Source organism: Anolis carolinensis, chromosome 1 (genome assembly GCF_035594765.1).
Source record: "Anolis carolinensis isolate JA03-04 chromosome 1, rAnoCar3.1.pri, whole genome shotgun sequence".
Taxonomy (NCBI): Eukaryota; Metazoa; Chordata; class Lepidosauria; order Squamata; family Dactyloidae; genus Anolis; species Anolis carolinensis.
The window spans coordinates 124688047-124700207 of record NC_085841.1 but is presented as its reverse complement, the minus strand read 5'-3'; the positions used below and the strand labels follow the sequence as shown (position 1 = coordinate 124700207).

General features: G+C 38.2%; 1 protein-coding gene across 1 annotated transcript in view; it reads right to left on the bottom strand.

Annotated features, from left to right (window-relative positions):
• The window catches only part of lmbrd1 (LMBR1 domain containing 1), an 82813-nt gene that overhangs the window by 47219 nt on the left and 23433 nt on the right, over window positions 1-12161 (bottom strand). The window contains exons 4-5 of the mRNA XM_003215503.4: window positions 10934-11031; window positions 9178-9245 (exon numbers count right to left, since the gene is read on the bottom strand). Of these exons, the coding sequence (XP_003215551.1) occupies window positions 9178-9245; window positions 10934-11031 (166 nt within the window). The remainder of the gene's footprint in view (window positions 1-9177; window positions 9246-10933; window positions 11032-12161) is intronic.

Below are 12161 nucleotides of genomic sequence, written 5' to 3'. Positions count from 1 at the left end.
TCCCGCGATACCTATTGATCTACTCACATTTGCATGTTTTCGAACTACTAGGTTGGCAGGAGCTGGGGCTAACAGCGGGCACTCATTCTGCTCCTCAGATTTGAACCTGCAACCTTTTGGTCTGCAAGTTCAGCAGCTCAGCGCTTTAACACACTGAGCCACCGGAGACCCTGGGTATATAGATTTATAAAATAGGTATAAATATCAAACATTTACTGATAACAAATTACTATTTGCAAGGCTTGCAAAACAGGCAGTTTTTCCTTTTTATGAAGTACAGCTAAAGCATTTTCTTCTGAGACCACTGTAAACGATGAACATTCTTGCTAACAGATTCGTGTAAATGTCTCAATAGCATTCAGAAACCCTTTACTGTTGCCAGATTTTCAGGACTCCAACACTGAGCTAAAGAGATCCCATTTGGGGTTGGGATCCACAGTTTAAGAAGCAGTGCTCTAATGGTATTTGTCATTTCAAAATTATTGAACTGAGAAATCTGTGTTGCTGAAGTTGACTCATTCAGAACATTTCGAATGCTCTGTAGTTTTGGGTCATTCTCTGCCAGAAAACATGTCAGGTAATTCATTAATTGGTTCCGAGTATTTTTTGTTAAAGGGGTTGTTTTCTCCTGTTGAAATTTGCAACCTCTTCTTTCAAGTGAATCATTGCATGCAACCACATGGTTGACTGGCAGCTCACCGCCCACAACTCCACCTCGCCTCTACGGGTGGGCTCTACCTTGTCAAGTTAAAGTTATGTCTGCACTAATGACCTCCACAGACAGGTTCTCGGTTTCACATTTTCTTTAATAGTGACTCTTCTCCAGATTCGGATCGATGGAAAAAATGTTTCAATTCTCGTTTCTAAAGTAGGGGGTGCCGGCTCTTCGATATAGAAATTATTTCTTAATGTTTCACCCAAAATTTTCGGATATTTCTGAAAATTCGTAATGTTTCTAAAATGTTTCTAAAATGGCGGACGCGCATGCGCAATCGCCAAAAAACAGGAAACCGGGGGGGGGGACTTTTCTGGGGGTCTCCCGCCCTCATTTCTTGAGCTATTCTCATCAAATTTGGTACAGTGGGAGAACACATTCCACACTCTTTGCTCAACAAATTGCAAAATGTTTCCTGTCTCCTATGATTTTTGGCGAATTTTCATAACTTTTTATAATACACTATTTTTCAATATTTGAAGAAACCTGTTCCTGGTTTGAAAGTCTTATTTCCTGTTCAATTGGGTTCTTATCACTGTAAAAGTCCCTCTTCTACTTGTGTAGACTTTGGATTAGAAATGCAGCACATGCCAAGCAATGCCTTGACAGGATTGGCAACGTCCTTTGGAAACTATAAATTGCTGTGGACCCTCTATTGAATCAAATCAATGTCTGACTTTGTGATTGCAGAAATAAAACTCAGCCCAAGGCTTGGGAATAGAAATGGAGCGTGAGGGAAGCAATGCCTTGGCGGGTGCCCCACGTCCTTTGGAAACTATTTCTTCCAATGTACCCTTTAGGTTTGAAAACAATGTGTGTCTTTGTGATTGCTGCAATAACACTCAGCCCGGGGGCTTGGGATTACAAACGGAGCGGGAAGGAAGCAATGCACTTGCTGGAATGCAGACGTCCTTTGGGGAAAAAAAAGTTCCCTAAAGCCAGCCACAGCAAGGACTGTGCCCCAAGCCCCCAGCCAATTTCCCCCCAAAAAAACACAATATCGAACCAGCAACAACAGAAACACTCTACCCCCAGTTAGCCCTCTCTCCCCCAAACAAGCAAGCAGCAGCTTCCCAGCACGCGCCAAACACCCTCTCTCCTCGGTATCCCAACCCAGAATGGCTTGGGTCGGCTGCGGTTGGGGATTTTTATAGAGATCCTCCACGTGGACATGGAGGACACTAGCCCCCACCTTTGGCAGCCATCGTGGAAGACTCTGATTGGCCAGGGAGCGGCCATGTTAGGCTGTGCTAGGCTCCCATTCATGTTAGGTTGCAGAAACAAAAAAAATAAATAAAAAATAATTTTTTAAAAATATTTAAAAAAAAAATTTGGAAGGAAAAAAATTAACGAAAATTTTAAGAAACAATTAGAGAATGGGCCAATGATGGTTCGAATTACATTGCCAGTTGCGCCCAGGGAAAACGTTTCAATACTCGTTTCAAAAAACGAGAACAATCCGAAATAATTACGAAACGAGAAACATAACGAATATTTGGACAACCCTATCGGATACATGTTCATTTGGCAGCAGAATTTTACTTTTAATCATATCATGCTACTGACACACACATACACACACACAGCCTTTATTGGCATACAACAATAAAATTGGCATATAACACAGATATATACAACAAGAGGAAATCACAGATAAAAAGAAAACATACTTAAAAGTTACTAATCTCAAGGATAAAATTTGCAACAGACTCACAAAAGAATGCATCAGTGTTGTTCAGAAGATATGGCATTTTATAACACCCTTGCCATTGAGAACACTGTGAAAAAATGGAATTCCTGTATTTCATCCATATATTATCATATTTGGGGCAAACAAACAAAGAATGATAAAGTTTTTCAACAGAGACTGCGTCACAAGAACAAACCCTTTTGGAACATTCCACTTTTTTACATCTCTCATCCAAAAGAACTCATGGCAGCACATTACAGCTTGCAGTCACAAAAGTAGCATTATTCAAAATGCGGAGATATGCTACCATGACTCTACGCTTGTATGGAATTAATGATGTGGTAGGGGAACAGGTTGTCTTTGCTGCAAGACTCAGATTATGGAAGTCAAGATCCAAAAGTCTCCTCTTGACTGACTTTCAGGATTCCACATTTGTGAGCATTAAGAGTGCTTCCAAAGACAGGTCAATTGCTTTGATCTTTCTGAAAATCAAAGAATAGAATTCTAAAATAAAATGATCTGATAACAGAGAGGGAATATAGCTATTGGGGTCTGCTTGAAAATGTATATGCAGCTAGAATTTTATAGCTCTCATCTATGCTAAGGTTTGACCTGTCTCAGTGCATAGATCGACGTAAGGCACGCATCTAGGAAGCCCCATTAGTTTCTGGAGAAACTTGAAATGTAGTGTATTAAATGATTATTGATTGCAGAATTCCAAATAGGGGAACCATACAGTAACAGAGAACCAATCCTAGTTCCAGTCTGGCTGTTATCAAGTTATTTAAAGCTCTTGTCGTAAAGATCCAATACTGGCTGCTTTTGATTTAATTTCCTGTTATGCATTTAAGAATTAGTAGACTTTAAAAATGTTGATTTATATACAGTTTTAATATACAGTTAACAATATTTCCTACAGAATTGAAAACAGATTACTGTTAGGATCAAAGAGATGCTGGACAACAAATTTAAGAATGACTAATAGACCAAGGTCCACCATTAACATGTGTTTTGTTTGATAGCTTTTTAAAAAATAATAGAAATAATATTTAATTTAAGGACTTGTGAAATACGTTATTGAAATGAGACAGTTTTCATATAATTCACTATTAATTCAAATTAGGATTAATAATGATAAATCTTTAAAAAATACCAGGCAATAATGTCATACTTTTCAACATCTGAACAGTGTTATACCATACTTCAGAAAAAGTTAGTAGAAATCAGTTGGGGATTCTTCCCCATCAACGAAAAGCAAACACAGACAGTTATACAGGACTAAAATGAAGGAATGTATGTCAAAGGAGCAGGTATGCATCTGTAGTGGACTGAAAGCAAGCATTTCAGATGACAATCTGTCCAAGCAGCTGTGTCGCCAATGCCCACATAATTTACACTAATGAGCTTGAGCAGCTTCTGTTAGAGGAGGCAGCCTTACTTTGTCATAGCACACTTCAAAACAGCACAGGAAAATGATGATAGATAATTAAATTTTGTTTATACAGAGAATTCATCACAATATCTGAAAAGTAGGCAATAGAGCACAGATGAGATTTTAGTGGCGTTGAAACGTAACAATCTGTGGGAAGTTTGCTACACCAAGTATGAGCATGCTGCCTGATCACTCCTACTTTCTTTCCTGCCATCAAAAGAAAGTGACAATGGTTTGGGTTTTCTTGGGGGGGGGGGGAGTTTTTGGTTCTCTAGGAAAGATGGGGAAACAAGTCAGAGACCTAGGTACTGTCAAATTCCAAAATTGCAGTAAACCCATTGATAAAAATCTGTGGTTGTTTATCTGTTCCAGAGGCAGGATTTATTTGTTTATTTATTTCCATCATTTCTATCCCGCCCTTCTCACCTGAAGGGACTCAAGGTGGCTTACAAAACTGGCAGAATTCAATGCCAAAACACAACAACACAACAGAATAAAAATATAAGCAGTTAAATACAGATTTACACCAGGTATGGGCAAACCTAGACCTGGGGGGCAGATGCTGGTCCCTTTGGCTTTTTTTTCTCAGGTCTTCCTCTCTCTCAACATCCTATCCTTCCTTCTCTCTTTGTTTCCTCCTTCCTTCCCTTCCTTACCACCCTCTTTCTCCCTCCCTCCTTTTCTTCCTCCCTCTCTTCTTTCCTCCCTTCTCTTTTTCCTTCCTCCTTTCATCCTGGGATGTTTAGCTGGGAGAATAAAAGGTTGAGAAGTAACATGAGAACCATGTTTCAAGATTGAGGATGAGGGGGGAAATCGACTTTCTGCTGCTCTAGAGACCAGTGCACAAGGGAGCAATGAGTTCATATGGCAGAGAAAGAGATCTGACTGAAAAAATTATGAAGAACTTCCTGGAGAGTGGCATAGGCTGCCTGGCAGTCTCCTTTTCAGGAGGCTTTTCTGCAGAGGCTGTCTATCAGGAGTGCTTTAATTGTGCCTTCCAACATGTAAGGGGGGCTGAACTGGATGCCCCTTGGAGGTCTCTTCCAACTCTAGGATTGTATATCAGGAGTAGGCAATGCGGGGTCTAATTGATACACTTTTTCTCTCCCATCCACCATCTCATCCTGACCAAGGTCAACCCTTTTGGGATCCAAATGTTTTCTGTCTCTCCTTCACTTTCTGCCTCCGGAAGAGAAGAGGAAGGGGAGATCTCCTCTCTTCATCTGCCTCTCAGCTTTCTCCCCGCCCCCATCTCAAATGTACCCCCTTTCCCTTCCCATACACCCCTCTTTTGTGTAAAGGGTGAGCCTCCAAGGGGAGAAGAGTGTGTGTATTAGTGTGTTGTGGAGAGAAAGAGTGAAAGTGAGTGTGACAGGAAGGGAAGGCTGTCTTCCTCTCTGGGCACCCAGTCTTTTTTTTACCTTGCCTATTTTTGCACAGTATTCCTAAGTGTTAGTTATGGCAGCATTGCCATTATCTCAGAGACATATTTCACATGTGCCACCTCCTCCCCTACCCCAAATGCTGCTGCTCCATAGCTTTTTGGCAGATTTAGGATACATCCGCACTTTAGTGCAAATGTACTCTTAGTTTGGCAAAAGCCTATCTGATATGAGAAACCTATTAGCAGCACTACCATCAGCATAACCTCTTGCCTCACTGGAGAATGCAATCCTACCACCACAGAAATGTAGTGCCATGGCGGATTTTAATTCAATACTGTTTTTAATATATTTTATTTAAATTTGTTAGTATTAAGGTTGATTTTAGATATACTATATTTTAAACTATGTTATTTTATAACTGTGTTACAAAATAATTGGAATTTTTCTAATAAATAGCATAAAAGTTGAAAGAATATATCTAGTGATAGACAGCAGGATCAGTAGTTCTCTTCAAGCAAGAATGTGCTTTGAACTGCAGTCATTTCAAGACGTAACAGCTATATTAAGATAAAAGCATCTGCACATTTCTGTGTGCAGTTTTATTTGGGTCAAGTATTTTAAATTCTAAGGAAGACAAGGTATGTGGAAAATAATGGGCGTCTCTCAAGGTAGCTAAAGGCAGTTTGTTTTACAGATAATCTATATATGGTGATATGCTTTTAAGATGATATTATCCCATGAAGGCTATTTCTTCTCTATGAAGGTATTTGTAATAATATCATAGTGAACTTCCTAGCAAGGCTTATCTGTAAGTTCTTATCATGTTAGTAAAAACAGAACAAAAACTGTTGTTTTCAACTGATGAATTTTTATAAGATACTTTTTAACCAACACATATGTCTCCAAAGGTATTTGCTTCATTAAACAATTGTAGCACACCAATTTAAACAACATATTAGTTTTTATCTGAGATCTTCATGATTAAAGTAACACTATGGTTGTCAAGCAAATCTTTTCTGCAACATACAAAATCAAAGTAACAGTCAGATGTATTCAAATATTGACTTATTTCTCTCTCCAGATTCAACAGCAAAAAAGGATTAAATAGAGATAAAATTAGCATCAAACATTTACTAAACATGAAGTATAATTTAAAATACACACATGTGTATCATACAAGAGAACAGCTATTCAACTGTATATAAGAACTACCATTCAGAGATTCATCTAGCAAACGCATCAATTGGTTGTGGAAACAATGACAACTACATCCATATTTGAAGAGTTTTGAAAATTTAAAGGAATGTTACTGAGGTTTCTCCCTATAACCTTAAAGTCTGTTTTTCATATGGAATCCCATCCATCACATAGAAGATCTTTTTAAATAGGTGGGCATTCAAATAACTTCCTGCAGATATGAAATCTCACTGACATGCTGAAAGGTACCATATACAGGTTGAGCAAACGTTATCTGAAAATACAAATTATTTCAAATTTTGAAACTTTTTGTCACCAGCACCTTTCTGCCTTCCTTCTTCCTTCTCTTCGACCTGCTTCTGACATGCGAAGAGAGAGAGGAAGAGGAAAAGAAAGGAGGGAGCACCTAGCTTCTCTTCTTATTGTTGCACTCTTCTTCCATTCCACTCTCAGGTTCATTGGTGGGAGTGACCCAAGAAATTAATATACCAGCAGAAGCAAGAGGTGGAGTTGCCTTATGCCCACATCTATGGTACCCTACTGAGGTTATGGTGGTGGTACAAAACCAGCTGCTTCACTGAAGGTTCTCCCTCCACAAACACTATATTTTTTTCTTCCCATTTCCAATTTTCCTGACATTTCCAATTTATGAAAACCCCAAGGTGGAGGTTTCTTGGCAGAATTTGTTCAAAGGTAATTTGCCTTTGCCTTCCTCTGATGAGAGTGTGACCTGCCCAAACCCAGTGAGTTTCCACAGTTGAGTGGAGATTCAAAACCTTGTTTCTAGAGCTGTATTCCAGTGTTCTAACCACTACACTATTCTGGCTCTCATTTATCATATACAGATTAAATATACTATGTTCAAAATGCTTGGGACTAGAAATGCTTCAGATTTTTCCAGATTTTTATATGAGTATATTTGCAACTCTGTATATAATGAGATATCTTAGAGATGGGACGCAAATCGTTTTTAAAAAGTTTCACACACCTTATAAACACAACCTATTTTTATATTTTTGTGTACATTTTGGAGTAGTTCAAAATTCCAGAAGGGATGCTCAACGTACTATAAAAACGTAAGCCTTTTCAAATCATTATTGTCAAATTATGATTATGCTGTCAAACAATAATCAAAAAATCCCCCCCCCCCCGCACACACACACACAAAAAAGAAAAAAAAATCCAAAAAGCAGGATTTGGTGTTGCTATTTTATATAACAGATGTCTTTTATTACACCATTTTATTGAATAGGACATGAACATGCAAGGATTTTGATACACTCAAGGAGACCTGAAATTAAACCCCAGTGGATACCAAGGGCCACCTCCAGTAATAAATAAAATATATGAGCCAAAAGAACATGAAAAAGTAATAATAATAATAATAATAATAATAACAATAATAAAATTTTATTTATACCCCGCCACCATCTCCCTGGGGACTCGGGGTGGCTTACATGGGGCAGAGGCCCAAACAACAAAAGGACAAATAAACAACAACATAATACAAATCACAATATAAAAAGATAAAACAGTAATACAATATGAAACAAAAGTATTATAACAGTTAAAATCAATTAAAACAACAGTACAAGGATAAAAAAATTGCATTTAAAACACATAAGTGGTAAGGACATAATAAATACAAGATAGATTATTAAAAATCATCTGGGGCTGATTAATTAATGACTGTCTCACTGAAGGCCTGCCGAAACATCCAAGTCTTCAGTTGCTTCCTGAAAGAGGGTAGCGAGGGAGCTAACCTAATCTCCCTGGGGAGGGAGTTCCAGAGTCGGGGCAGCACAGCCGAGAAGGCCCTCTCTCTCATCCCCACCAGACGTAATTGTGAGGAAGATGGAAGCGAGAGGAAGGCCTCCCCAGAAGATCTCAGAGATCGCGTGGGTTCATAGAGGAAGTAAACAAACATGTATCACCAACTCTGATGAGAACCTCTTCTATGAGCAGACGAGTTCCCCCACCACATTCACAGAGGGCAGAAAATCAACTATGTTGTGACTTTAAGAATTATATGGATAAGCCACAGATCTCTTCAGAAACTTTTATACAGGAAGGAGATTATTTCCAACATCCTGCCTGTATAAACTTTGGCAAAGCCAGTCAATGTTTGCAGAACTCTATTCAGCTACCAATTCTACAAATGTACACAGAAATAGGCAAATACGGGTGGCCCTGGTGCCAGTGTTCAGCCTGCAAGTGTCCCAGTGTCACATGAATTGCTAAAATTGTTCCAAAATGGAGGAAAAGGCATAGAAGCAGCCAGGAGCCTCCTTCCGTTTTTGAAAAATTGGTGTTGTTGATGGGGGATCCTACTTAATAGGTGAACTGCTCCTCTGGGAAGTTCCCAAGGGATGTAACAAAGAGAGAGTCATCTCTGAATATTTATTTTATATTTGTGCTTAGATGAGGAACATATGTTCATTAGGATTTAGAAGTCTGTTTAATCAAACTCAAGGATGGGATGATGAAGAAAGCAAATGGGATGTCATAGAAGAAAGTTATGAAAAAGAAAACAGGAAGTTGAGAGGAAGATCAGGGAAAAGGTAGGAGTAAGATTATCATGAGTATTAAATAATGAAAATGTTATTTTTCTGGTCAAAGTAAATTAACTGAATAAAGTATGACGTTCTATTTGGGGCAGAATGAGATGAGGTGAGGATGTGTCATTCTGGCAGGTATATAAAATTTGAATTAAGAATGATATCCTAATACACTTGTATACATACATGCAAATACTTACCCAATTATCAGAAGAGCAGTACAAACCAGAAGGAACCCAAGTGTGTATTTCAATGCAGTTTGAACCTGCTGTAAAATTAAAGTAATAAGCGATTTCAGAAATACGTATAATCTTTTCGTGCTAATTCATGCAGTGAGCACAATTTTCCCATCAAAGAAGCTTAATTGGTCTACATTGGAATTCATTTCAAGAATCTTGATTTCATTCTGTAGAAGCTGAAGTTTTAGAATCATTTCCAAAAAATTTACATTTGTTTCCAGTATGACACAGGATCTCTCTTACAGTTGATTTTCTTGCTTTAGCCCCTAAATAGTAATTTTATTTATTTCAACCAGTTTAATATCAATTTTTCTAGTTCTCTTTCATTTTCTTGTCCCAGGGGCACTACTGCTCAAAATGAGAATTGGCAATATTATTTAATGTATTACATTATTCTCGCTCTTGTTCTACTATTTCACTGATGAGAATCCTTTATACACAGTTTCACAGAAGCATAGAATATGAAAATGATATGGTGGCCACAGCTGCTTATTTTTTTTTTTTAATTTACATCACTTTTACCCCGCCCTTCTCATCCAGAGGGACTCGGCGGCTTACAACAGTCGGCACTTATATTGCCCAAAATACATTCAATAAAACAGTAAAAGAATCCATAAACAATAAAACAGTATTGCATTAATTAAAACTCTAATTAAACTCTATTAAACCATGAATTATAAAATTTAAAATGCATATATAGTTAAATTTGTCCGCTAACACCTTCGCGTACCCCTTAATTCATGTCATATCGACCTCAGATGTTACTCCTCAAATGCTTGAGTACATAGCCATGTCTTCACAGCTTTCCTGAAACCTAGGAGAGTCTGAGCTTGTCGAACACTACTGGGGAGGGCATTCCACAGCCAGGGAGCCACCGCCGAGAAGGCCCTGCTGACCCTCGTTCCCACCAGGGAAGGCGAGGCAGGTGGGACCGAGAGCAGGGCCTCTCCAGCTGCTTCCCCTAGAAGTAGTCTTTGAAAACACTGCAGCAGTAAAGTATAAAGGAAATGTAGTTTACTGAATTGTTTCTTTAGGTTTCTGTTTCAACATGAACTTGCCAAGAGGGCAAAGAAACAGATTGACTATGAGTGTTCTAGTGCTATAAAAGGACTAGCATTTATGTTCTGGCTATATAGAGATTTCTACAGACATTTATTGCATACTGAAGGTTTCAGGTTCAAGTCCTGATATTTACAATTAAGAGCATCAAGTTATAACTAATGGAGAAAGACCACAGTTTGAAACCCTAGAAAACCTCTTGTATTAAAACAGACAAATCTGACATTATTCTACCACAAGGTTATCCTAAGCAAGTAAACACATGAATATAAGTGCCAATATCAGGTTGCAACCAGGACAGGTAGTATTTTGGGCCTGACTGCAATTGTAAGTGTATACAAGAATGTATATATTAAATGAAATATGGCCTCAAACAAATTCAACTGGTTCACATGATTTACTCTACTTGGGGCTGTACTTAATCTGAAATAGTTTCTTACATGGTTATGCATGTTTTACATGCCTAACCAGTTTCTTCCTTACGACAACTTCATGGTAATACTATGTCACTTTTGTCTGTTCTGACAATTTAAATAATGCAACAAGTGTTAAAACAAGGATATGCGCGCGCACACACACACACACACACACACATATATATTTACACATACACGCACGCACGCACACACAGTCATGGAAATAAATAAAGGCTTCTTACTGAACATGTGTTGGCATCATCTTCATCTTTCTCCTCATAGTAGAAGTAGACAAAGGGTATCCATAAGAATACACAGAACAGTATGATGGAATACAGTGCTAAAGTGGAGAAATGAAAATACAGTTATGTCCTGAACCTTTCTTCCCATGAGGTTTAGAACTTAAAACCACTACCACAACAATATTGTTTTATTTATGTAATAGAGTATCAGCCCAAAAGCCCTGAAGATCCATTGAAGTGGGATTTTTTAGCTTTCCCTCAAAAGGCACAAAACATGCAATATATTAATTCAGTGCCACCAATATATCCAGTGGTTTACACATGAAAGCAACTAAAGGCAACATCATTGTTATAGGATCAGCACACAACAGAATTAGTTGTAAGAACAAAGGCAGAAGGGGGAAGAGAGAAAGAGGGGCATAACTAACATGGAACTGATGCCAACAAATGTTGTTATATAGACATCTGGAGTTCATTTCAGGGTTTTTTCTATGCCCAAGAAAAAGCTAGAGTAAATCCCATCATTGAACATTCTAGGGAAGATGAAAAAGAAGCCATCTGAAATACATAATAATAATAATAATAATAATAATAATAATAATAATAATAATAATAATAATAATAATTTTATTTTTGTACCCCGCCACCATCTCCCCAGAGGGACTCGGGGCGGCTTACAGATATAAAACCAACATACAATAGTATCAAATACAAAAACACACAAATAAATTTAAAAGGCATTAAAATCACAATCATTATAAAACACTTGAGAAACGCAGCAATAAAAACATAAAATGAGCTGGGCAATGTGCACTGAGTGGAACTTGTAAACAAGAAGGAAGTTAAGGTGCTACAAGGTCATGGGAAGAGCCTTAGACTGGGGTGGACACTGAGGCTATGTCAGGGAGTTAACCAACAGGTACAACTGGTCAGAAGAACCCGCTAGTACCAGGGTTTAGCGAACACTGGGCGGTACTTCATCAAAGGCCTGTTTGAAGAGCCAGGTTTTCAGGCTCTTCCTGAACACTTCCAAGGTGGCAGCTTGGAACTTCAAATTAAGAATAAACCTAGAAGCTATACTGTTAAACAAAACAAACTCTTAAGGAACAAGAGAAAACAATTCTGTGCTACAACTACCAGTATTACACTGCTACAGCCCTACAGCTAGAAGTTAGTACAACACCCTCTCAAACAATCAACAATCATTGAAATTTGTCCCATAAACAAT